The sequence below is a fragment of the Oncorhynchus keta genome, chromosome 27 (genome assembly GCF_023373465.1).
Source record: "Oncorhynchus keta strain PuntledgeMale-10-30-2019 chromosome 27, Oket_V2, whole genome shotgun sequence".
Taxonomy (NCBI): Eukaryota; Metazoa; Chordata; class Actinopteri; order Salmoniformes; family Salmonidae; genus Oncorhynchus; species Oncorhynchus keta.
In genome coordinates, this window is record NC_068447.1 from 30,660,873 (window position 1) to 30,686,368 (window position 25,496).

The 25,496-nt window shown below is 41.5% G+C and overlaps 1 protein-coding gene across 1 annotated transcript in view; it reads left to right on the plus strand.

The window, feature by feature from the left end:
- Positions 1-687: 687 nt before the first annotated feature.
- Positions 688-25,496, plus strand: part of arhgef19 (Rho guanine nucleotide exchange factor (GEF) 19) — a 35,436-nt gene continuing 10,627 nt past the window's right edge. The window contains exons 1-10 of the mRNA XM_052482152.1: positions 688-732; positions 14,414-15,076; positions 15,290-15,745; positions 15,928-16,069; positions 16,215-16,300; positions 16,538-16,794; positions 17,187-17,347; positions 23,548-23,700; positions 24,986-25,115; positions 25,303-25,377. Of these exons, the coding sequence (XP_052338112.1) occupies positions 14,416-15,076; positions 15,290-15,745; positions 15,928-16,069; positions 16,215-16,300; positions 16,538-16,794; positions 17,187-17,347; positions 23,548-23,700; positions 24,986-25,115; positions 25,303-25,377 (2,121 nt within the window). The 5' untranslated portion in view covers positions 688-732; positions 14,414-14,415. The remainder of the gene's footprint in view (positions 733-14,413; positions 15,077-15,289; positions 15,746-15,927; positions 16,070-16,214; positions 16,301-16,537; positions 16,795-17,186; positions 17,348-23,547; positions 23,701-24,985; positions 25,116-25,302; positions 25,378-25,496) is intronic.

Consider the following 25,496-nt stretch of genomic DNA (forward strand, 5'->3'; position numbering starts at 1 on the left):
GGGTGCATTCTATACTATTTCACTGTTATGGAAATTAAACTTTATTTTAAAGTACATTTAACATCTCTACACATAATACAGTAAACTAGGCTCAATAAATAATAATAGCCATCCCTGACGTGCACTGTAATCCAGAGAGACTGACTTTACAGTCGATGAGTCATTATAGTGTATATATATATATATATATATATATGCCATTTAGCAGGTCTGCAGTATACGTTTACTTAATACATGTAAAATACACACGCATCTGTCAATACATGGAGATACTTTAGAAACACCACACGTACAGACTCAACCTTTCACATCAATTATACAATGGAATGGCAAAATATTCCATTAGAAGCATTGTTTGCATCAGTAATAGTTCCCTATCCTTGGGCATAGCATGGGAAATGAGGCTTTGCAAGGCTTTGAGGCTGGAGTGTAATGGTTACAGTAGGAGCTGTGATTAGTTGCAGGGCAGGTAAGTGCATGTTTGGAATATGTCGGGGGGAGGATTGTTTAAAAAAACTGCACGGCGCCGTAGTGCGCACACACTCCTTTCAAGTCTTAGTCTACACCAGATCAGTTGGAGGCTCTCTCCATAAACCTTCAGGATCTTTCAAGTGACTGCACTGTAAACTGAGGAGCAACCATGTGTGTCTGTGTGCGTGTTTGTGTTTGTGTGTTTTTCACAGCAGTGTTTCTGCAGGGAGAGTGTTTTTCTCTCCCACGCTCTGCCTCCAGGTATGTTTGTTTGCCCATTTAACTCAGTGTCTCATAGGAACTGCAATCTAGCTAAGCTGTTTACACACCATCATGAGGAACAAACAAATGACTCAATACTGACATTCAACAGTTCAGCAATATAACTGTTTAGTGCCTGCCAGATTATGGTGTGCCTCCAAAATGGCACCCTATTCCCTATGTAGTGCACTACTTTTGACCAGAACCTCTGATCAAAACAAGTGTGCTACATAGGGAATGGGGTGCCATTTGGGATGCATGCATGCTCTTATCTGCTCTGTTTCCCGAACTAAATTTGATTTAGGCCATGTCCTCAAAGACTTCTAGTTTAGATACAGATTGATGTAGCACTAACTTATTATATTATTAATGGCTGTAGCAAGAGAGGGTGAACCAAGGTGGTGCGGGTAGAGAATACCCACATGTAATTTAGTCTGTCTCACTTATGACTAAGCCTTTTCCCAATGACAATGCACTATCTGTTTGTGTGTGCGCGTGTGTGTGTGCTTATGTCTGAGTGGATGTGTGAGGGTGTATGTCTGAATCTGTGCTACTGATTTGCCTACAGACCAATAGTATATCTCTGCTTGTGGAGACTGATGCCTGTACAACAGCTGCTACACTCCAGGTCAATACGATGATCTGTACAGAAACATGAAGAGCCAATGAACCACGTTACATAAAAAGGTTCAACAGGTACTGAGTATACCAAACACTAGGAACATCTTCCTAATATTGAGTTGCAACCCCCCCCAAATAGCCACAATTTGTTGAGACATGGACTCCACAAGGTGTCGAAAGCGTTCCACAGGGATTGCGGCACGCATTGGCTCCAATGCTTCCCACTGATCTTGTAGATTATTTAGGGTTAGGAAAGTATTTATGAATCATAAACTGGTGAGCAGAGCCTCACCAGTACGCATAATTCTGAAAATTGCCACACTCAGTTCTTCAACCAATGGTAATGTAGAAAGAATAGTGTTATACCGGTTATACCGTCATCTATTATCTGCACTAACCATGGAACTGTGATGACACAGCCAAGTATTCCACCATGCGTAGGGTTCAAACTGTTACGGCTTGGTCTGTGCTCCACTCCATAACGTTTTAATTAGCCTTTTTGGTATATTATCAACTGTTACTAATGATCCTCAGCTACAACCATATGGCCTTGACATAATTTACAGAGGAACCAAAGGTAAACAAAATAGTGTAATTAAATTGAATGATAATGTAGGCTATACCAACTGAAGTGAACTAACAGTAAATTGACAGTTATAATAAGTTGAATGTGTGGTTATTAGGTCTACTGACAGTCGATACTGATAGTGGCTAATATTTAACATGATAGATCTAGGAGAAAGTTGGGGTAGCCTACAGTTAAGACATTCGAGACTGCCCATCCCTGCAAGTTAAAGGCTGTACACTTTACATTATGCATAATGGCACAGCATTTCATACACTTTTGTGTGGGAAAGTTTATCAAATCAAATTTATTTATATAGCCCTTCTTACATCAGCTGATATCTCAAAGTGCTGTACAGAAACCCAGCGTAAAACCCCAAACAGAAAGCAATGCAGGTGTAGAAGCACATTAAAAGGTAATTTACCACCTACACAAGTGCAGTCTCAGTGCTATGATGGGGTCTAAAACCAGACTGAAGCATTTCGTATACATTGTTTGTCGTCAGGAAGGCATTGAATTGCTGCGCAACAGCTTTGTCTAAAATTTTAGAGAGGAATGGAAGATTCGATATAGGCTTTATTACTGCCTGTTTGGTACACATCCGGTGGATAGAGAGCCGTTTATTATGTTCAACATAGGAGGGCCAAGCACAGGAAGCAGCTGTTTCAGTAGTTTAGTTGGAATAGGGTCCAGTATGCAACTTGAAGGTTTAGAGGCCATGATTATTTTCATCATTGTGCCAAGATATATAGTACTAAAATACTTGAGTGTCTCCCTTGATCCGAGGTCCTGGCAGATTTGTGCAGACTCAGGACAACTGATCTTTGGAGGAATACGCAGATTTAAAGAGGAGTTTTTTTTATTTTACCTTTATTTAACTAGGCAAGTCAGTTAAGAACAAATTCTTATTTTCAATGACAGCCTAGGAACAGTGGGTTAACTGCCTGTTAAGGGGCAGAACGACAGATTTGTACCTTGTCAGCTCGGGGATTTGAACTTGCAACCTTCCGGTTACTAGTCCAACACTCTAACCACTAGGCTACCCTGCCACCCTGTAATTTGCTTTCTAATGATCATGATCTTTTCCTCAAAGAAGTTCATTAATTTATTACTGCTGAAGTTAAAGCCATCCTCTCTTGGGGAATGCTGCTTTTTAGTTAGCTTTGCAATAGTATCAAAAATACATTTTGGATTGTTCTTATTTTCATCAATTAAGTTAGAAAATAGGATGATCGAGCAGCAGTGAGGGCTCTTCGATACTGCACGGTACTGTCTTTCCAAGCTAGTCGGAAGACTTCCAGTTTGGTGTGGCACCATTTTCGTTCCAATTTTCTGGAAGCTTGCTTCAGAGCTCGGGTATTTTCTGTATTCCAGGGAGCTAGTTTCTTATGACAAATGTTTTTAGTCTTTAGGAGTTCAACTGCATATAGGGTATTGCGCAAGGTTAAATTGAGTTCCTCAAGTTGGGTGGTAAACTGATTTTTGTTCTCTGGCGTCCTTGGGTAGGCAGAGGGAGTCTGGAAGGGCATCAAGGAATCTTTGGGTTGCCTGAGAATTTATAACACAATGTTTGATGCTCCTTGGTTGGGGTCTGAGCAGATTATTTGTTGCGATTGCAAACGTAATAAAATGGTGGTCCGATAGTCCAGGGTTATGAGGAAAAACATTAAGATCCACAACATTTATTCCATGGGACAAAACTAGGTCCAGAGTATGACTGTGGCAGTGAGTAGGTCCAGAGACATGTTGGACGAAACCAACATGATATGACCAACATGATGAGTCGATATGTTGATATGCTTCAGTTTCTGCCCTATGACTGGTTACACATTTGTCACCAGAGATTTATAAGGTAAAATATATCTAAAACAAGTGTCATTTATATTTACAATTCCCTTAACCAAACGGATTACTCATTTACCTAGCTCTTATCAATAGCTCTTATCAAGATGTAAATTATAGTGCATGGAGAATGGTGTTATTTATATTGAGAGAAAAAAATAGAGCAGAGGCTTTTCCCACTTGGAGCCGGTAGGTTCGCTTGACCTTATTCATGGTTTCCTCGCGCATAAAGGTGGTGGAATTATGAGAGAATTAAGTCAAGGTCAGAATACGGTGTATCTCTAGACACACCTTCATTTATTAGATCTCTACCCCAAATGAATAGCAGGTGAATCGCATGCTATTCCCATGCTTAAGTTCAAGGTCAGAATTCGCATAGAGAGAAAAGGGGATAAAAAGGGAAATCCGTTCCTCAGTGTTTTGCTCCTAAGCATGCAATTTTAGCACTACAATTTATCGTTGTGGGAAGGAAAGTATTGACATGGTAATTTCACCATATAGGCAAATATGCTAAAATATACTAGAACAAATCATCTGTAAAGTTGAGTGACTAAAGTGCTCTTTGAATCAGACCATAAATGTCTGCCCACAGGCTGCCCACAGTCTGGATAGTCACAGCCAATGTTTCGTAATGTTTGTTGTCTGGGAGAGGTGAAGGAGACAGCCATAACTTGACTGACTCAGACTCTACAGACAACAACACAGCTGTAGTGGAAACCTTTCACAGTATCACAGTGTGTCTATTTATGTGAATGCAATAGCAGAAGTACAGTAGCACATGATCCTTGACCTTGCGTTTTCAACCAAATATTCCATTGATGTTCATAGGTATGTTGACTGATAGAATGTTGGTTCAACATATTTTTCCCTTTATCACTGCGTCGGTGACCACAATTGACCACTGACTCAGTGATAAAGGCAAAAATATGTTGAACCAACAATCTCAGTCCTGCAAAATTACCTGTGTCTTACTATAAACTTAGTCATAACATGATAACTAACCAATGTGGATATACTACGTTTTTTTTGCTGTCAGTTAATAGTTGAATGATGGACCTCCTTGAGTGATAGTGTAACGAGTGTGCTGAGAGTCGGGAAGCAAGTTCAGGGAGTGAGTGATTTAATCAATAAATGAAACATAATACAAAAACAAGAAACACGAACAACGCACAGACATGGAACAGAAACAATGACGACTCGGGAACAAACCGAAGGAGTGACTTTTAAAGGGCAGGTAATCAAGGAGGTGATGGAGCCCAGGTGAGTAGCATTATGCGCTGATGCACGTAACGATGATGACAGGTGTGCGCCATAACTAGCAACCTGGTGACCTAGAGGTGACCTAGAGTCCGGAGAGGGAGCACAAGTGACAGTACCCCCTCCCCGACTCAAGGCTCCGGCCACAGTAAGCCGACCAAAATGACGATCCCAGGGATCAGGATTTGACCGGTCACCTCTGCTAAGGCATGGGTGCACGGCGACCTAGAGTTCCGGAGAGAGAGCATACGTGACAGTACCCCCTCTTCATCGCGCGGCTCCAGCCACAGGACGCCAAACACAGGGATGATCCTGGCGATCAGGAGCCGACCGGTCACCTCTGCTAAGGCGCGGGAACCTGTCGATCCAGCTGAGGCGCGGGAGCATGGTGACCTAGGGCGCCGGAGAGAGCATGCATGGCAGTGCCCCCTCCCCGGCGCATTCGGCTCCTGCCAACCACAGGGACGATCCCAGGGATCAGGAGCGGACTGGTCACCTCCGCTGAGGCACAGAAACCTGACGGACCGGCTGAGATGTGAGAGCCTGATGAGCCGGCTGAGACCTCCCCGGTTGTCTCGGTCGAGGCATGGGAGCCTGTCGAGCCCGCTGAGGAAGCATGGTGACCTACTGGCGCCGGAGAGAGCATGCATGACAGAGCCCCCTCCCCGGCGAGTGGGGAACCTGTCGAGCCCACTGAGGCAGGGGAACCCATCGAACCCACCGAGGCATGGGAATCCAACAAACCAGCTGAGGCCTCCCAGGTAGCTCCGGTTCTGACACCCGGACCCGACATCACCACCAAAACAAAAATAACAAAAAAACAAAAAAACAGTTCCTGATGCTTCCCTTAGGCGAAGTTAGGCAAAATGACCTGTGTCTTACTATAAACTTAGTCATAACATGATAACTAACCAATGTGGATATACTACGTTTTTTTTGCTGTCAGTTAATAGTTGAATGATGGACCTCCTTGAGTGATAGTGTAACGAGTGTGCTGAGAGTCGGGAAGCAAGTTCAGGGAGCGAGTGATTTAATCAATAAACTAAACATAATACAAAACACGAACACCTCAGAAACAATGACGACTCAGGAAGAAACCAAAGGGAGTGAAATATAAAGGGCAGGTAATCAAGGAGGTGATGGAGTACAGGTGCGTGTCATTATGCGCTGATGCGCATAATGATGGTGACAGGTGTACTCCATAATAGCCTGGTGACCTAGAGGCAGGAGAGTTTGACACGTGACAGATATATATATATATATTTTAATTCGAGAGTGATGTACCTTCAGATTTACAACTCAATTTACTGTAGTACACCCCTCCACCTCTTCGCCCTCCCCTCCAGCTCGTTCCTTCACCTTACCTCCATACTCCCCTGTCCTCCCTCCCCTCCATCTCTCTGAGTCTGGAGCACCTGCCCCATCACCTGTCACTCAGATTGTGTGTGTGCGTTGTGTGCACTTGTGCCTGAGTGTATACATATGCATTGGTGTGGTTGGCTGGAGGTGTATCTGACTATGTGCATCTACATGCACTGCCACTTCAGGGAAGCCAGACAGTACGCTGTGCCACATCCTTCCCATCCATCCAACTGTTGCATGCAATCCTAGTTGTATGGCTAGCCCTTAGACAAACGATCTGGCTTTGAATTAGGAGAACTGAACATGAGAGGAGGGGTAGGATGGTGAGACCTACACAGCTTTTTGTATTATGTTAAATGCTTTGCCCTCACTATTTTCTTTGACCTGGTTTCCAAAATGATTTTTTTTTCGTTTGAGAAGACAACCCACCAATAAAATAAATGGAGCGGGGCGAACCACTTTCTTATCCTTTGGCTTAGTGGCAGCTCTTTTTTCTGTTGCAAGTGGAAAGTCCAGTCCCTTTGTTTGTCTCCTGTTGCAGATTACTGAGAATGTTTAGAGGAATGATGAGAGCCTAGCTATTCAGGGAATGTGCAAAGTGCCTGCATTTGTCAAAGGTTCTTGTTTGGGGGCTGGTCGGTAATGAATTTGGAAGTTAACTTGCTGGCCCTCATCTGTCAGAGCATAAAGCAATCACTAGTCGAATGTCTCTATCATGTACATATAATAAAAAAATACTATTGATTATTGAAGTTTTTCTGTAGTGAAATCCTGTAGATACATACATTGATCAAACTTGGAAGGGCAGGAAGGATACATCTAAACATTCATAGCATAAAAAAACCAAACAGCATGTTCTTTTTCCCTGGATGATATCTCATATTTTGAAAGTATTTGAAAAAGATTAGATTCACAAATGAGCGTGAGCAGTGGGGCCCTGGGGCTATGTGTGAAATGCCCTTCCTAACAGTGTTGCTGTGCAAGAGCTGAAGCTAGAGCTGAAGCCTGCAGGCTGTTCCAAGCACTGAGTTGGCTATGGCCCCAGCCCACAGCATCTAACATGCTATGGGGCAGGTTTCACACATGCACAATAATACATTTCTGTCCCACAATAAAGTTCAACAGTTTTTTTTTATATCAAAGAGAGTTGTACAGTGTTCTTCATGAGTTAATCCCTTCAGTTCTCCCTGTTAGTATTCTGTTAAAAAATGAACCCCAGATATGGCTGCAAGGTACAGCGTCTAATTTATATGCCAACTTGAGAGAGAACTATAGAGTACTTTGTCCTCGCTCTAGTTCACCTCCTAATCCTAATGATGCTGTGCTTTTTCCTTCTCCGTTTTTTTTATTCGTTTGTAGCTTCGCCCCACAGGCAAAACCTACTACATGGTCAGCTTTGAGGTGGGTTCTCTACCTACCCTGATCATGTTTCAAAACAAGCCGCCCTAAGTTGACTTGTCCATACCTGTCCAGAAGATAAAGGAGAGAGGAGGACAAAAAAAAAAGGCTGGCTTGGTTCCAAACTGGAGGAGAGAAAGAAGGAGAAAACAGACACAGGGAATGAGAGAATACAATACTTGAATACAAGAGATGCATCAGCAGAATGTACAGTGGCCCATGATCAGATCATCAAACAATCTTTGATTGACAGTTTGGGTGCAGAGAACACCTACAAAGCTGTTTTTTGTTTTGTTTAGTTTTTCACCCCCATTTTGTGGTATCCAATTGTTAGTATCTTGTCTCATCGCTACAACGCCCATATGGGCTTGGGAGAGGCAAAACACAACCCAACCAATCCACACTGCTTTTTAACACAGCACGCATCCAACCCATAAGCCAGCCACACCAATGTGTTGGAGGAAACACCGTGCACCTGACAACCTGGTTAGCGTGCATTGCGAGATGTCACAAGGATATCCCTACTGGCCAAAACCTCACAACACTAGGCCAATTGTGCGTCACCCCACAGACCTCCCGGTCCTGGCTGCAACAGAGCCTGGGCGCGAACACAGAGTCTCTGGTGGCACAGCTTGCACTGCGATGCAGTGCCCTAGACCGCTGTGCCACCCAGGAGGCCCTACAAAGCTGTTTGAGTGGATCTGACAAAATGTTGTTGAAAAGTACAAATATCTCAGGCCTTCCGTTTGCTTTGTGATGGCAGGTCTGTAGTTCATCAGTAGCCTACTTTTTATATCTGAATTGAGTGAAGAAACAAGTGTACTTCCTTTCATAAACTCAAATTCCTTTTGAAATCTTTCAAATACTTTGAGGGTTTGCTTTAGCCAGCCTGGAGTGCTAGGTGGGTGGGATTACACTTTTGGGACTTTTTTATTGGTTCATTGCAGCAGGGATGTTCTGTTGCAATGAACAGCTCAAGTTTTTTTTAATGATTTCAAATAGTATTTGAACCCAGGTCTAAAACTCATCCCCCTGACTAAACCGAGTATGTTGCTCTTCTTCCCTCACCCAGTCTGTCTCTTTGATGGGGGGGAGAGGGGAGGAGGGGTAGTATTGTGGAGGGGGCAGGGTGTACTGGTGCCCGAGAGGGGGAAGGCAAAGCTGCACATGTCTTGTCATTTACATGCGAGATTCTACACATTTTTGTGGGCTTTTGAATAATATATTGTTGTTTGTGCTGTCTGTTAGCTGGAATCCCGACTCTCGAGCAACAAGTCCGAGATTGTCGGAGGTCAAATATTTAACAGGACACCTTTCTAATGTTTTGTCTCTTTCAGTCAAAGACAGCTGAAATCACTCTCTCGCTAGGCTCAGGTGTGTCTGTCCCCCAAGGTGCTCCTTGTATGTCCATTGTTTGTGTCAGGGTAAGCCAGGTTGTCAGTATGTCTTAATAGGGAAGGAGTAGCTGCCCCAGGCTCTGAACAGGATTAGGACCCACACCATGTAACAACATTAAGGGGGATTTCTTTCTGCTCCATGGCCTCAGAACCTCACCTGTGGGTCTGGAGCAGACAAATGATAATCTGAATGCCCCTTTTTAAAAACATCTATCCAGCCTTTCATGTCTATGACTAGACACTTTAGTCTTTTGATTTTGAGAAAATGGTCGCAGTAGGTGGTTCCGAGTGTTTGAAGTTGAAATCGCTTTTCAGGTGGGGTTTCATTGTAAATACATTTAATGTAATTTTCATCTCAGTATCCTATTGCACCCAAGGGATATTTCCAATCACAAATTAATCTCCTCACATTCTCAGTGCTAGTGGAGGAAAAGTTTGACAATCTCCTCCAGAATGCTATACCCTCAGTTTGTCCTACTGTCCGATACCACTTTGCACATAGAAGATTAATTACTATAACTCAACTTGAATGGGAATGTGCTATGCTGCCTCACCAGCATAGTGGAGAGTCCAATGGTGTGAAATACTGTATATATTATGTCTATGGCATAGTGGCAGAGTCCCCCAGTCTACTACAGGGAAATTAGTGTCCTGATGTGACAGGGCTTCACTGCCTTCTCACACACATACAGGATGGAGTCACACCACACCGCCAGGCCACTCCACTCCGCCTGCTCAAACACACACATCCCATAACAGACCCCATAACTCTCGATGAGAGACATGAGGGAGAAGACGCACATCTTCAGGACAGGTCTCTGTCTGTCCCCTGAATTATGGTTACCCTTTGAAACTGGACAAAGATAAAGAGATATTTATGCAAATTGTTTGAGATTGAGGAGGACGGACTGTTGAAAGGCTGTTGATCAATCTAAACAGTGACACCAGTCATCATACCCTATTATTATTACGACTTGAAAATTGTGACTGTCACAATGTGTTTTTGTTTATCTGCAGTGAGTCCCATGATTCCCATGCCAGAGTGAGTGATGTATGACTATGACTAGGAATGAAAGTAACTTTCAATAAATTCCCTGGTTTTCTTGAAATCCCGGTTGGCGGTAGCCCGGTATCAGGAGGGAATAAGCAGGAAATCCGGAATCCTCCAACCAGGATTTCTGGAAAACCAGGGAATTTATTGAAAGTTCCCGGAATTTTGCAACCATGACATTATTACCAAAGAGTTACCTTAAAGTGACTGATGATACAGGCATGGAGACTTTTTTATAACGATGCATCAAAATTGAATTTATGGTATACATGTTATGAGTCTGATAAGGGATTATGCTGCACATAAAAAGAAAATTAACATTGTTATTTAATCAAAACTGTTATAAAAGAGATTCCAGTGTACTAGCTACTCATTAACAATGTAGACATTCTTTCTTATCGTGGCCTATTAAAATTACAGGGGAAACGCCTACGCCAAAGTCCATAACACTCCCAAATAACATTATACAACCAAAGGCACATTTGAAGCCTTTTGAATGGAATACAGCTGTACTGCAGCACCAGCTGTGCCATCAGAGTCCCTAGGTTCGCGCCCAGGCTCTGTCGTAACCGGCCGCGACCGGGAGGTCTGTGGGGCGACGAACAATTGGCCTAGCGTCGTCCGGGTTAGGGAGGGCTTGGTCGGTAGGGATGTCCTTGTCTCATCGCGCACCAGCGACTCCTGTGGCGGGCCGGGTGCAGTGCTAGCCAAGGTTGCCAGGTGCACGGTGTACCCTCCGACACATTGGTGCGGCTGGCTTCCGGGTTGGATGCGCGCTGTGTTAAGAAGCAGTACGGCTGGTTGGGTTGTGTATCGTAGGACGCATGACTCTCAACCTTCGTCTCTCCCGAGCCCGTACGGAAGTTGTAGCGATGAGACAAGATAGTAGCTACCACAACAATTGGATACCACGAAATTGGAGAGAAAAAGGGCAAAAAAATTAAACATTTAAAAAAATTATTTAAAAAATTAAAAAATAAGAATTTGTTCTTAACTGACTTGCCTGGTTAAATAAAGGTAAAATAAAAATATCAGCTGACGTACGAAGGGCTATATAGATACATTTGATTTGACATTGCAGGGTTGCAAGGTGTTACATGTTTTTCTGTATGATAGCAGGGACACAGTGGTAGACTGGATATGGACAGGTTATAGACCATAGAGAAAGAGTGACTTGAACTGGATACTGTCTTGTTGTACCTTTATCAGTGGCGGTCGGTGCCATTTAAGATGAGGGAATGCGATTATTTTTGTTCATGAGCATGAACTTTTTCTATTACAGCAAAAATAATCGTATTCCCTCATCTTAAATGGCACCGACCGCCACTGATAAAGGTACAATAAGACAGTATCCAGTTCAAGTCACTCTTTCTCTATGGTCTATAACCTGTCCATATCCATGCACCCAATTCAATGTAACATCAATAGATTTATACTACATGATACTCACATTTTCCCTATGTCCATCATGAGGTTGCTACAACCTAGCCTATGAATGAAAGTTTGTAACATGCACACAGGTCGAGAGAAAAATCATTAGGCCCTAATCTATGGATTTCACATGACTGGGCAGGGGCACACGTATGGGTTGACCTGGGAGGGCATAGGCCCACCCAGTGGGGAGCCAGGCCAAGCCAATCAGAATGAGTTTTTCCCCCCAAAGGGGCTTTATTACAGACAGAAATACTGGGCTGGTGTGGGCTCCCGAGTGGCGCAGTGGTCTAAGGCACTGCATCTCAGTGCTAGAGGCATCACTGCAGACCCTGGTTCAATTCCAGGCTGTATCACAACCAGCCGTGATTGGGAGTACACAATTGACAATTGACCCAGCGTTGTCTGGGTCATTGTAAATAACAATTTGTTCTTAACTGACTTGCCTAACTAAATACATTTTTAAAAATACACGTGATCTGCGGTTGTGAGGCCAGTTGGACATACTGCCAAATTCTCTAAAACAATGTTGGAGGTGGCTTATGATAGAGAAATGAACATTACATTATCTGCCAGCAGCTCTGTTGGAAGTTCCTGCAATCAGCATGCCAATTGTACGATCCCTCAAAACTCGAGACATCTGTGGCATTGTGCTGTGTGACAAAACTACACATTTTAGTGGCCTTTTATTGTCCCCAGTACAAGGTGCACTTGTGTAATGATCATGCTGTTTAATCAGTTTATTGATATGCCACACCTATCAGGTGGATGGATTATCTTGGCAAAGGAGAAATGCTCACAAACAGGGATATAAACAAATTTGTGTACAAAAATGGAGAGATATTAGCTTTGTGTGCATATGGAACATTTCTGGGATCTTTTATATCAGCTCATGAAACATGGGACCTGTTGCATTTATATTTTTGTTCGGTATAGATATTTTTTCCACTTGGAACTGACAGGTACACTTAACCTTATTCATTGTTTCCTCACATGTTCAGGTGCTAGAATTATTAGTCAATTAAGTCAAGGTCAGAATACTGCGTATGGACACACACATTTCTTTGATCTCCTCCCCAAATGCGTACCGTACCTTGCTGGCACTGGCATTTCCCCATGTCCAAGGCCAGAATACGCATAGAGAGAAAAGTGCTCAAGCTACATGCATGTAACTCCAGTCTGAATTCCCCCCAATTTGTTTATAGTAAGTAACACTAGTGTAAAGTGCCGACCTAATTTTCATGGCTCAGTGGGGGAATCATTTGTGGGTCACTCTCTCTTTTTCTCTCCCTCAATCTCTTAGAATCCCTCTCCCTTCTCTCGGTCTCTCTGAATCTCTAGACTGCTGATCATGTCATAACAACCAGGTTAAAGATTAAACACTGTGAGAGATAGATGGGTCTATATTGTCAGGTGAAAGGTGACGAGGACTGAAAATGTAGTCTCTTTGGGTGCACTTTGTGAAGGGTTATGGCTGAATGTGTGTGGCTCTGGCCTGGTTCAGCATGCCATCTGTAGATAAAGGAGGTTTGTGTGTGTGTGTGTGGGGGGTAGGTAGAGGATAAGTACAGGGGGCTGAGAGCTGTGTGTGGTGCAGTCTTTAATTAGAGCAGGAAGACACTCTCAGCTGCAGCATAGAGCCAGACCTAGAGGAGAGGGGGTGGGGGGTTTCATGCGTCCATGTTCAACTGCCATTTTGCTCCAATGAACAGACATCTTCCTTAGCGAGTATACAGTACATCTTTCACACTGCCACAACAGATTGTTACACAATGTGTGAGAGATAGAACAAACTGAAAGTATTTCAGGAAACATACTATTTGATAACAGTATACATTACAAAACCATGACAATTATTTGTGAAGGGGACCTGATTGGTTTGTTTTGGCATACACAAACTATAAACAAACTGGCGGATGAGTCGTTTTGTACTGCATTTGGTACTTGAGCTACAGCAGGTTTGCTTTATGTACAACAGCAACACCTTCCATATAAGGATATAACTGTCTCCACCAGTGGTTAATAGCTGTCTCACTCAGTATTTCAATTTAACATATCATGTCTCGTATAGAGGGAAGCCACATGATGAAATGTTCCTTTTAATAGTGATTAGTGAATACAATATAGCCTACACTGAGTGCACACATCATTCGATATTAAACTGATTATGGCACTAGGCCAACTATGGAAATAGTCACTCTGCTTGTCATAATAAGGTCAAAATCGAAGTAAGCATACGTCGATTAAAACACCTGTTTTTCTTTTTTCTTTCAAATTATTAGACATGTAAACAGTTTAATCAGCACTCCGGCTGTGAATTCGATCTGCACATGTGCCAGCACCTGTAGCGCAAGCCTCCCTTTTATGTGCGAGTGAAGTGAGTTTAACATGCAAACTTTATATGTCCGAACACAGAATCAAATGCCCGTCGCAAAAATAACATGGTCACTGTGGTAAAACGTTTATTTTCATTGCCGATTTTCTGCATTTATTTAAGTCCCACCAGGTAGCCTGATTTCAAATATGTCCATGTAAACAGGATTATTAGGGAAATGGTTTTCTTGCAAAGCATGTAAACGTTTTAAACACACTATTATATTAATCTGACTATCCATAATAATGGTATTATTGTGTGCATGTAACCATGCTCAGTGGGTGCTGTTTTACCAGATATGGCAAGGGGATACTATGTTAGCATATTGAAGTTTATTGCAAAAACTTGTTTCTCCTTTCTGCATTTCCCATGTGTTCTCTCAGTCATGCTTCCCGGGTATGGATTCTCCCCTCTCCCTGACTTCCAGCCTCACCTCCATGTCTTCCGTTGCCGAGGAGAGTGTCCCAGCATGTGGTTGCCGGTCTCAGGCGAGTCCCAGGCTTTGAGCGAGGCCCGGGACGACAGGCCTCTCCTGCGGCAGTGCCAGCACAACCACATCGCCGTGTGTCAGCAGGAGCGGCAGCCGCCTGTGACCCCCAGCGACAACGGCCATGGATCACCTACTGCAGACGCTCAGCACTCCACCCCTTTGCCTCTGAATCATCGCAAACACATAAGGACTGAAGCAGAAAATGGCGGCTGGAAGAGTAACCCTGATCAAGACACTAATACGGACCTGAGTTCAGACTCTCAGATGCTAGGGGGTGAAGTTGAGCTTTTTATCCGGGAAGATAGGAGGACTGACCCTCCAGGGCAAGAGAAGTGTGAGAGACCCATGGTGGTGTCGACGGTGTTTCGTCCCCTCCACACAGCCTTCAGCCTGCCCCTGTTCCTCCCTCTGTCCTCCCTGTATAGGGACACAGACTACTGTAACTCTCAGCCACCTGGCTCTCCATCCTCACATGAGCCTCCGGAGATGCAGACCCCAGACACCTGTCGACCCCAGAGGAGGACGTCACAGGGTTCACTCAAGGAAAAGTCTATCCGTAAGTACAGTATCTATCCATTCCACTTTGTCAACTCTCTGTTAGTCCTCATCAGGAGAATGTTTCTTTCCTCCTTCATTTTGTCATCTGTAGGACATAAAAATCACACTTCAAATCTTACTTCTGAAATATTTTGTACAAGGCCTATTTCCAATATAAGTGGCTGGAGTTTGCAGAGAAGTCCACCTCAGTCTTTTTTGTGTTGTGTCCTAGGGCGTAAGATGCGAGTGTACTCACCAGACAGCCTGACTGACGATTCTTTGGCCAGCCCCATTCTGGATGGCGACTACCTCTTCTCAGGACCCTTCGATTCCTTCCTGGAGGAGGACATCGGGGGAGACCCTGTAGATGCCACGAGCCCCTCATCAACAGGGGGGACACCCAACCCCCAAAAGACTCCACCTTTTTCCGCAGAGCCGCTGCAGTTGTCAGAGCACTCATCTGTCTTGAACTATGGGGCTGTAGAGAATTCCTCGGCCACCGGAGGAAGCTCTTTAGCCCGCTCCAGTATGGCGGAACACGAGCGGCGTCGCTTCTCAGCCTCAGAGCTGATCTCACGGCTACAGCTTTCCCAGAGGAAGAACTCGTTCACACTAAAGCTTGGCAAGTCGCTGTCAGCTCGCGTGGCCTCCCGCGACAGGCAGAACCCCAGCAACTTCAGCCCTGACTGTGAGTGTCCTGCCTCAGGGTTGAGCACCACTGCAGTGGGATGTGTTAGACATGATGTTTTTGACAGCAAATGCTATAACCAATTTAGCAAAGCTGTTTTCTATGTAACTTGAGACAACGTTCTGTAGTGGTTGTGTGTTTGCTAGGTTCCTTAAACCTCCATCTACTTTCTTCCTCTCCAGATAAGTCCACTTCCAGGCATCGTGGCTCAGGTGGTGCCAGTGACAGCGCCCCCCATAGTCCAGTAGGACCTACACCGCAACTGCCATCTGCTGACAAAAACACGCAACAACATCGACGTAGCACCGGATTCACAATCAAAAAGTGTGTTTTAACAGCAAAAAATGGGTGTATTATATCAAAGTTAAACTCACAAATGTAAACTACAAATCTTAGCTGGAAGTGAGTTGTAAGGTTGTCCACTGTGAATAACACTGTTATAACGACTATAAATACTACTTTCCCACAGTTTGAGGAAGAAATCCATTGAGGATGATTGGTGCACTCCTCCCACAGTCAGCAGATCCAATCGTCTGTCACGGTTTCTCCCCAGCTGTGAGTCTTGTGTCAAAAATGTGGTTTATTCCACCTCCCTTCTCCACCTCCATTATCAATTGTATTTATATGGCATAGCAATGGTATCCACACTCGTTCAACCACATGCTACATAACAACATAATATCTGAAAGTATTTTTTTTTTACTTTCTGCAATATTGATTTTAATTCTCAATCACCCCTATGTACTCTTCTTACTCAAATTCTCATCGCTCTCTCTCTTTCTCTCTCCTCAGCAATTCTGTACCAGGAGTACAGTGATGTTGCAATCAACCGAGAAATCCTGAGGCAGCAGGGGGAGGAGCCAGGTGCTGAGGAGGAGGGGCTAAGGGAGGAAGGGGCTGGGGAGACTCCATCTCCATCTAATCTGTCTCCATCCAGCTCCTTTTGCTCGTCACGAGGCTCCGCCTTCTCGCTGTGGCAAGACATCCCTGATGTCCGGACCAGCGGTCAGCTGGACAACTTCAGCAACGTGGAGCGCAAACTACAGGAGGTGAGAACATGGGGGTGACATCAAGCCAGATTGGGATTTGGGAAGCACTCATAGAGATGGATAGAAGGTGTGCCCAATATCCTATCTTTTGTGGAAAGTGCAGCCTCTATCCATGTCTATGGCAGCACTACAGGCTTTTAGCATATCCAATTAGCCAGCCAAGTTGATCTGTTTCATCTATGTGATGGATTACCTATTTTGTTTAACATAACATATTTTGATTTGTGGTCATAACATTAAATTCATAGATTTTCCCAATATGTCTCATGATAACGTCATGATTTCAAGTATTTAATTTTTCATATTTAGATAAATAAAGTATCATGTTTTTAATTGTGAGTGAGAGGTGTGCCTAATGTTTCCTAAAGGCCCATAATGTCTCCTCATCACAGGCCAAGTTTGAGCTGGTGACATCAGAGGCGTCGTACATTCGGAGTCTGACCATCGCAGTGGACCATTTTATGCTGTCCCAGGAGCTGGGGGAGTGTCTGGGGGCCCAGGACAGACAGTGGCTCTTCTCCAAGCTCCCCGAGGTCAAGGACGTCAGTGAGAGGTATAGTAAATGAATGTATGTCATGAGATTCTCTGTTTTTTCTGTCTTGGTTTTTCTTATTCTTCTGTTTCTCTTAAAATAAAATTTAATTGGTCACAAACAGGTGTAGACTAACAGTAAAATGCTTACTCATGGGCCGTTCCTAACAATGCAGAGAGGAAAAAGAGAAATAATAGTAAAATAATAACACAAGGAATAAATACACAATAAGTAACGGTAATATATACAGGGTACCAGTACCAAGTAGATGTGCAGGGGTACGAGGTAATTAAGGTAGATATGTACATATAGGAAGAGATAAAGTGACTAGGCAACAGGCAGTGGTGTAAAGTACTTAAGTAAAAATACTTTAAAGTACTACTTAAAGAAAATAATAGACTTTTTACTCCATACATTTTCCCTGACACCCAAAAGTACTTGATACATTTTGAATGCTTAGCAGAACAGAACAATTGTCCAATTCATGCAATTATCAGAAGAAAATGCCTGGTCATCCTTACTGCCTCTGATCTGGCAGACTCACTAACACAAATGCTTTGTTTGTAAATTATGTGTGAGTGCTGAAGTGTGCCCCTGGTGATCCATACATTTAAAAAACATTAAAATCATGCCGTCTTGTTTGATTTAATATCAGGAATGATGTATACTTTTACTATTAATACTTAAGTATATTTTAGCAATTATATTTACTTTTGATGCTTAAGTAGATTTAAAAACAAATCATTTTTGAGTTTTACTCAAGTAGTGTTTTACTGGGTGACTTTCACTTTTACTTGAGTCCTTTTTTGTTAAGGTATCTTTACTCAGGTATGACAATTGGATACTTTTTCCACCACTGGCAACAGGATAGATAATCAAAAGTAGCAGCAGCATACATAAACATAAACAGTAGCAGGAAGGAACTCACAGCCAAGGTAAAAATACACAACTCCAACATGGATCGTCTACTCAGGGAAAACAGGGTGATGAAGGAGTCGCTACTACACATACAAAGTCGTAGCATGCGTGGAAATCATTTTTTTCCAGAGATTTCTGATGACGCATCCAATAATCCACAGGGCGTGATCAGAGAATTTTCTATAGAGACTATAGAGAATTTTCTATAAAACTTTCTATAGAGACTGTAAACAAGGTGGCTTTCCACCGAGTACAAAGACTTGGAGCGATGACCGACAAGACCAAGGGTCCTCGACCGATCATCACAAAATTTGAACACTACCAACAAAAGGAGCTGATCAAAAGCAGATGAAGGGAGCTTAAAGGGACCAAATTCGGTCTCAATTACCAATTTCCAAGGGAGATAAACGAACGTCCTAAGAGACTGTATACGGTACAAAGGCAACAACGAGAGAAGAGTAAGAATGCCTTTATCATTGTGGACAAACTCTTTATAGATGGACAGCTATTCCGAGACAGCTCCATAACACCATGGCTGTATTACATTCTACAGGGACTTCAGGTTACAAAAAAAAGAAAGTATGGGAACTGTAAAAATATTTGAACATTATGAAGTGGATATGAACACACAGGTACTCAATTACATGCGCACTTACACATACGGACTTACACACACACACACACACACACACACACACACACACACACACACACACACACACACACACACACAGCTGATCTCGCTCTCGTTCTTCTTCTCTTCTCTCTCTCTATTGTCAATAACAGTTTTATAATTTTATGTGTTTGTTTGTCTATCTTTTTTATGTATTTGTCTACAAGTTTATATATGTTTACAACAAGCAAGGGGAGATATCAGAATAATAACATATTGTGCTGAATACATTTGTACTGTAGTGAGAGTAATGCAAGGTCTAGAGTAATGCAAGGTCTTTTTTATGATCATGTGAAACGTCAATTGCTATGGAAATGTGTTTTTCGATGATGTTAAAGATAACTATGATGCCACTATGACGGTGATACGATATGGATTACAATTATCATCATGAATATCAAGGCTATACGCACTAAATGTTACACACATAGACACTCAACCATGCAAATTGACAGAGTTATTAATTTTTGGACATCACACATTATAGCCTTACTCTTATATAGACATCGTAAACACTCTCACCAAATCACATCCAATATCATACACATCAACCTACTCAGATTTACTACACACATAATATCTTGTCTCAATTTTCTAACATCTGTGGCATTGGCTCACAGGAAAACAGGCAAGGGAATAAAACAAATATTGCTAGAACCTATTGCTTGAATTCTAAATATCAGACATTTGAAAACTCTAGTTTTGACCGTCATAATACCTCTGATGGCAGTAACTTTAGAAGCACTAATTGTGGTCAATTTAGACTGAGAATAGTATCTAGTTATGGTAAGGGGTGAAATAAGTATAGCCAGTTATAATTATAACGATTTAGCAGATTGTAAAAAAAGATCAGTCTTTACACGGCTAAAAGAAAAGGAATATAGCATATACTGTTTACAGGAAACTCACTCTACATCCTTAGATGAAGTTGCGTGGAAAAAGGAATGGGGTGGTGGAATCATTTTCTGTCATGGACAAAGGACCTCAAATGGTGTGATGATATTAATTAACAACAATTTTGATCTGAATGTGCAAATAGTCAGGAATGATTCGCAAGGAAGGTGGATCCTTTTGAATATAAAAGTGGACAAAAAAGAGATTTGGCTCATTAATCTATATGGTCCAAATCAGGATGATCCATACTTCTTTGAAAACATTTATACCAATTTCTTGAATATACAGGCAGCAAATTATCAATTAATTATGGAAAGAGACTATAACACAGTGTTAAGTACCTCATTGGACCATAAAGGTAATCACTCTACAAACTATCATCACCATGTCCTGAAGGAAATCACAAATATTATGGACACATTAGAAATAGTGGATATTTGGACACTAAAAACTAGTGCGATATACATGGAGGAGACTTAATCAAGCATGTCATCTTGACTACTTTCTTGTCTCTTTCTCTCTTGCATCAAAGGTTAAAAAAAGTTTTAATAAGAGACAGAATGCAATCGGATCATGATCTAATTGGCATTCACAAAACTCTTATAGATTTTCCACGTGGACGGGTATATTGGAAATTTAATCAAAGTTTACTGGAGGACAACTTAGTTAAAAATAAGACAAAATCATTTATAACTGAATTTTTCCTGTATAATATAGGTTCAGCAAATCCCTTTATTATTTGGGATACCTTTAAATGTACATTCAATTCAATATTCATCAATAATTTAAATGAGCAGTTTCTGGCTAAAGAGACAAGACTAACAAGGGAAATCCATGAACTAATAGTACAGGTAGTTAGCAATAAAAACGATACTACAGAGGTACCAAATAAGTTAGAGGAAAAACAAAAAGAACTTGAGGAACTTATTCAAGAATGATCTAATGTAATCTATTACAAAAATAAAGCAAACTAGATGGAATATGGAGAAAAATGCACAAAATTCTTCTTGAATCTCCAATACAGGAACTCTAACAAAAATAATTAGCAGAAACTTGTTACTGAAGACGGAGTCATCTATGATTCTCAGAATTATATTTTAAAAGAGGCAGCTAACTTTTTTAGGCAGATGTTCTCTTTTCTCTCTCATCCTCTCCCACTGAATGAAGATTACAGTAAGGAATTCTTTCCAAATAATATAAAAAATGGACAATTTTCAAATTTACAAAAAGATCAATGCGAAGGCCAAATTACAGAGGAAGAACTTTTTGAGGCTATTAAATCCTTTCAGTCTGGAAAAACCCCAGGGCTTGATGACATACCGGTATCAAGCGTTTTTTGATATTCTAAAAGCTCCATTGTTAGATTTGTTTTAACTACTCCTATATAAATGGTAGTCTGTCAGGTACTTAGCAGGAAGGTCTTATTTCTCTATTATTAAAACGAGACCCAGATGGAGGCCCCTTACACTTCAATATTGTGATGCAAAAATACTTGTGAAATGCTCAGAATTAAAAGGGTTTTACCAGGTATTGTTCAGCCTGATCAGACAGGTTTTTTACATGGATGATACAATGGAGATAATATACAAGAAGAAGAATATAAGAAGCCAGGCCTGGTATTTATAGCAGATTTTGAAAAGGCATTCGATAAAGTAAGACTGGATTTTATTTATAAATGCTTGGATTTTTCCAATTTCGGTAATTCTCTTAGAAAATTGGTAAAAAATGATGTATAGTAGCCCCAGGTGTAAAATAGTAAGTAACGGCTACTTCGCAGAGAGTTTTGAATGATCAAGAGCAGTTAAACAAGGGTGTCTGCCACCATATCTATTCGTTATGGCCATCGAAATGCTAGCTATTAAAATCAGATCCAATACCAACATTATAGGATTAGAAATCCAAGGCTTAAAAACAAAGGTGTCCATGTATTGATGACTCAAGTTTTATATTAAGTCTGCAGGCTAGATCCCTGCAATGTCTCATTGAAAATCTAGCTAACTTTTCTGTACTCTCTGGACTAAAACCTAATTATGATAAGTGTACAATATTATGTATTGGACCTTTAAAAAATACAACTTTTACATTACCCTGCAGTTTACCTATAAAATGGGCTGATGATGAAGTAGACATACTTGGAATTCATATCACAAAATATAAAAATAAGCTCTCCACAATTCATTTCAATAGAAAACTTGTAAAAATAGACAAGATCCTGCAACCATGGAGAGGTAAATACCTGTCTATTTATGGAAAAATTACCCTTATTAACTCCTTAGTCATATCTCAGTTTACTCACTTACTTATTGCGCTGCCTACATTTTTCAAATCATATGAGCAAAAAATCTTTCGCTTTATCTGGGACGCCAAACCAGACAAAATAAAATGTGCCTATCTATATAATGAATATGAATTGGGTGGGTTGAGATTATTAAATATAAAAGCACTAAACCTCTCTCTAAAAGCTTCATTTATTCAAAAGTTTTACTTGAAGCCTAAATGGTTCTCAAGTAGATTACTAAGAAAAGCTCATCCATTGTTTTAAAATTGCCTTTTTGTCTTTGTGCAGATTGCCATGTCTCATTTTTGTTTAATTGAAAAAGTATCTCTCTTTTTCAAACAAAATAAAACATGATAAAAAGTATGTTTAAATGACACAGAGGGGCAGTTTTTACAACTAATGCCGGTTTGCATGAGGCTGATGCCATGCAGGTGTTTGTACACATGAATATACATACACTCTCATTCAAATAAATGCATACAAGAACACACACATACATGTAATAGTGCCAGACATGCACACAAACATATACAGTTGGCATTGCTATTATGATTTTAGTTATCCTTGGTGTCCTTTGTTTTAAATGTATTATATTTATTTATTTTATGCAGTGTTGTTTGCTATTTTTCTTCCTTTTTTCTCTTTAATTGTATATATTTTCTTTCTTCTTCTTCTTGGGGGGTGATTGTGGGAGGGGTCTCAAATGGTTGCAGGACAGCTATTGGGGAACTGTGGGGGATCTTGGAGGGTTCGGGTTCACATTTGGCCTGGGGGGAGATCTGTCAACGCGCCCCTTGAGCAGGGCATTGAACCTGGATGCTTCTGTGTGTTGCTCTGAATGGGAGTCTGTTGGATGATTGGTCTGATGTAGTTGTTGAGCGGCTTCACTGCAAGTATATTGTATGTTTCGGATATTCAATAATATATATATATACATATATATATATATATATATATATATATATATATATATATATATATATATATATATATATATATATATATATATATATATATATATATATATATATATATATATTTTTTTTTTTAAAGTAGCAGCATATGTGATGAGTTAAAAGAGTTAGTGACAAAAGGGTCAATGCAGTTGGTCCAGGTAGCTATTGGTTAACTATTTAACTTACTATTTAGCAGTCTTATGGCTTGGGGATAGAAGCTGTTCAGGGTCCTGTTGGTTCAAGTCTTGCTGCATCGGTATTGCTTGCTGTGCAGTAGTAGAGAAAACAATCTATGACTTGGGTGGCTGAAGTCTTTGACCATTTTTAGGGGCCTTCCTCCGACACTGCCTGGTATAGAGGTCATGGATGGCAGGTAGCTTAGCCCCACTGCTTTCAATATCTCTCTCTGTTTCGATCCCACGCTCGATTTTCTCTGAATATTTCACTTTCTTTGTTACTCCCTCTCTTCCTTTCTCTCTCTTCCTTTCATCTCTCTCTCTAGGTTCCTGCAGGACCTGGAGCACCGGCTGGAGGAGGACATCTTGCGTTTTGACGTGTCTGACATCGTCCTGGCCCACTGTCCCGCCCTGCGAAGGGTCTACCTCCCCTACGTGACCAACCAGGCCTACCAGGAACAGACCTACCAGCGCATGTTGTGAGCAGTCTTACTTTGTGTGTAATCTATTTTGCTTTGTTGCACATTTGAGACCGTAAGTATAATGCAAATTATGTTGCTCAGTGCCTAGTACACACGCTCGAATTGTCACTTTGTACATATGGATATCGACGGTGTGCAGGTTTCTGTCCCAGCCCAGCACTAACACACCTGGTTCAACTAATCATCAAGACCAAGTGTGCTAGTGCTGGGTTGGAACGAAACCATGTAGCTCTTCAGAAACAGGGTTCATGACCATAGATATATGTGAACCGATTCAGGAAACTAGGCGTATGTTGCAAGTCACGACTTCACAGGAGAGCCATTTGAACTTAAGAAAAATGTTGTTAGCTAGCTAATGACAGCCTAATGAATGTGGTTAGCTTGCTAACATTGAACCCGGTTGGTTAGCTCCCAGCACTGTGGCATTGTTGGCACTGTTCGTTGTTGTTTAACTAGCTAGCATTAGCTGGCTGGCTTGTTAGCTAACGTTACGTGACGTTGTTTGAATTTACACTTTGTTTACATAGCTAGGTTCATTGTTTACCTAGATAGCTATATGTCTTAAGATAAAGTGTACTGTTAGCTAGCTAGCTAACGTTAGTTGGCTGGCTCCCTAGCTGACGTTATTATTCATATTCCAGAGCCATTTGCTTTTTTAATTAGAGCCAAATGTTAGCTAGATAACATTGAACCTGGTTGGTTAGCTCCCAGCACTGTGGCATTGTTGGCACTGTTTATTGTCGTTTAATTAGCTAATATTAGCTGGCTGGCTCGTTAGCTAACATTACGTGATGTGTGTACAACACCCATTGAATATGGCCAGTGTCAGTAAACATCTGCAAAATAATGTAATAAAATTGTTGCCAGCAGAGTTGGTAAGGCTGTTTTCATGTTGTCCAATCATTCGCTCAGATAGCGAAACGAGATGGGTGGGGCTAAAGCTTAAGAGGGTGTGAACGATGCTGAATGGGTGTAGACAAAGAAGAGCTCTTCACAAAAAATTTAAAGGCCATTTTCTCAAATGTGAGTTTACAATTGATCAACTTTAAAAGACAACAAACACTTCCATTTCTTCCTCAAATGCAGTGTACGTTATCTCATTTTGTATCTCTGACTCTCTACTTTTATCCAATGTATAAAAATAAAAAACACCATTTCAAATTTTGCTACATAAGACCGAATCCAGGTGGTGAGTCACATATACACATATATCTCCAATCCATATCAGTGAAGGTTTTTTCTGACCATATTGCTAGATTTGAAGCGATTTTTGTCTCTGTAGACAGGAGAATGCTCGCTTCCCAGGTATCCTGGCTCGTTTGGAAGAAGACCCCATCTGCCAGCGTCTTCCCCTCGCCTCCTTCCTCATCCTCCCCTTCCAGAGGATCACACGGCTCAAGATGCTGGTGGAGGTATGATAGAGCACCCTTGTTCACCATAAAATTCAACTATTTATGACTGGCTGTAGGGACAAAACAATTACTCTACCTTACATCAAGTTACTGACCAGTGAATAAGCAAATATGCAGCAGCAGGTTAGGCAGTGTCCTGAGGTGAAAGTTGAGATCCAAAATGTTCTATCTTCCTTCTATTTTATAGAATATCCTAAAGAGGACAACACCAGGCTCTAGGGATGAGGACACAGCCACCAAGGCCTTCAATGAGCTGAAAAAGGTAGCATAAAATAAAACATATACCAAAAGTTGAAGTTTGGTTAATTTTTAGTCGTTATACAAAATAAATAATAGAGAAATTATTAAACTTTTTACTAATAGACTATATTGCCTAAAACA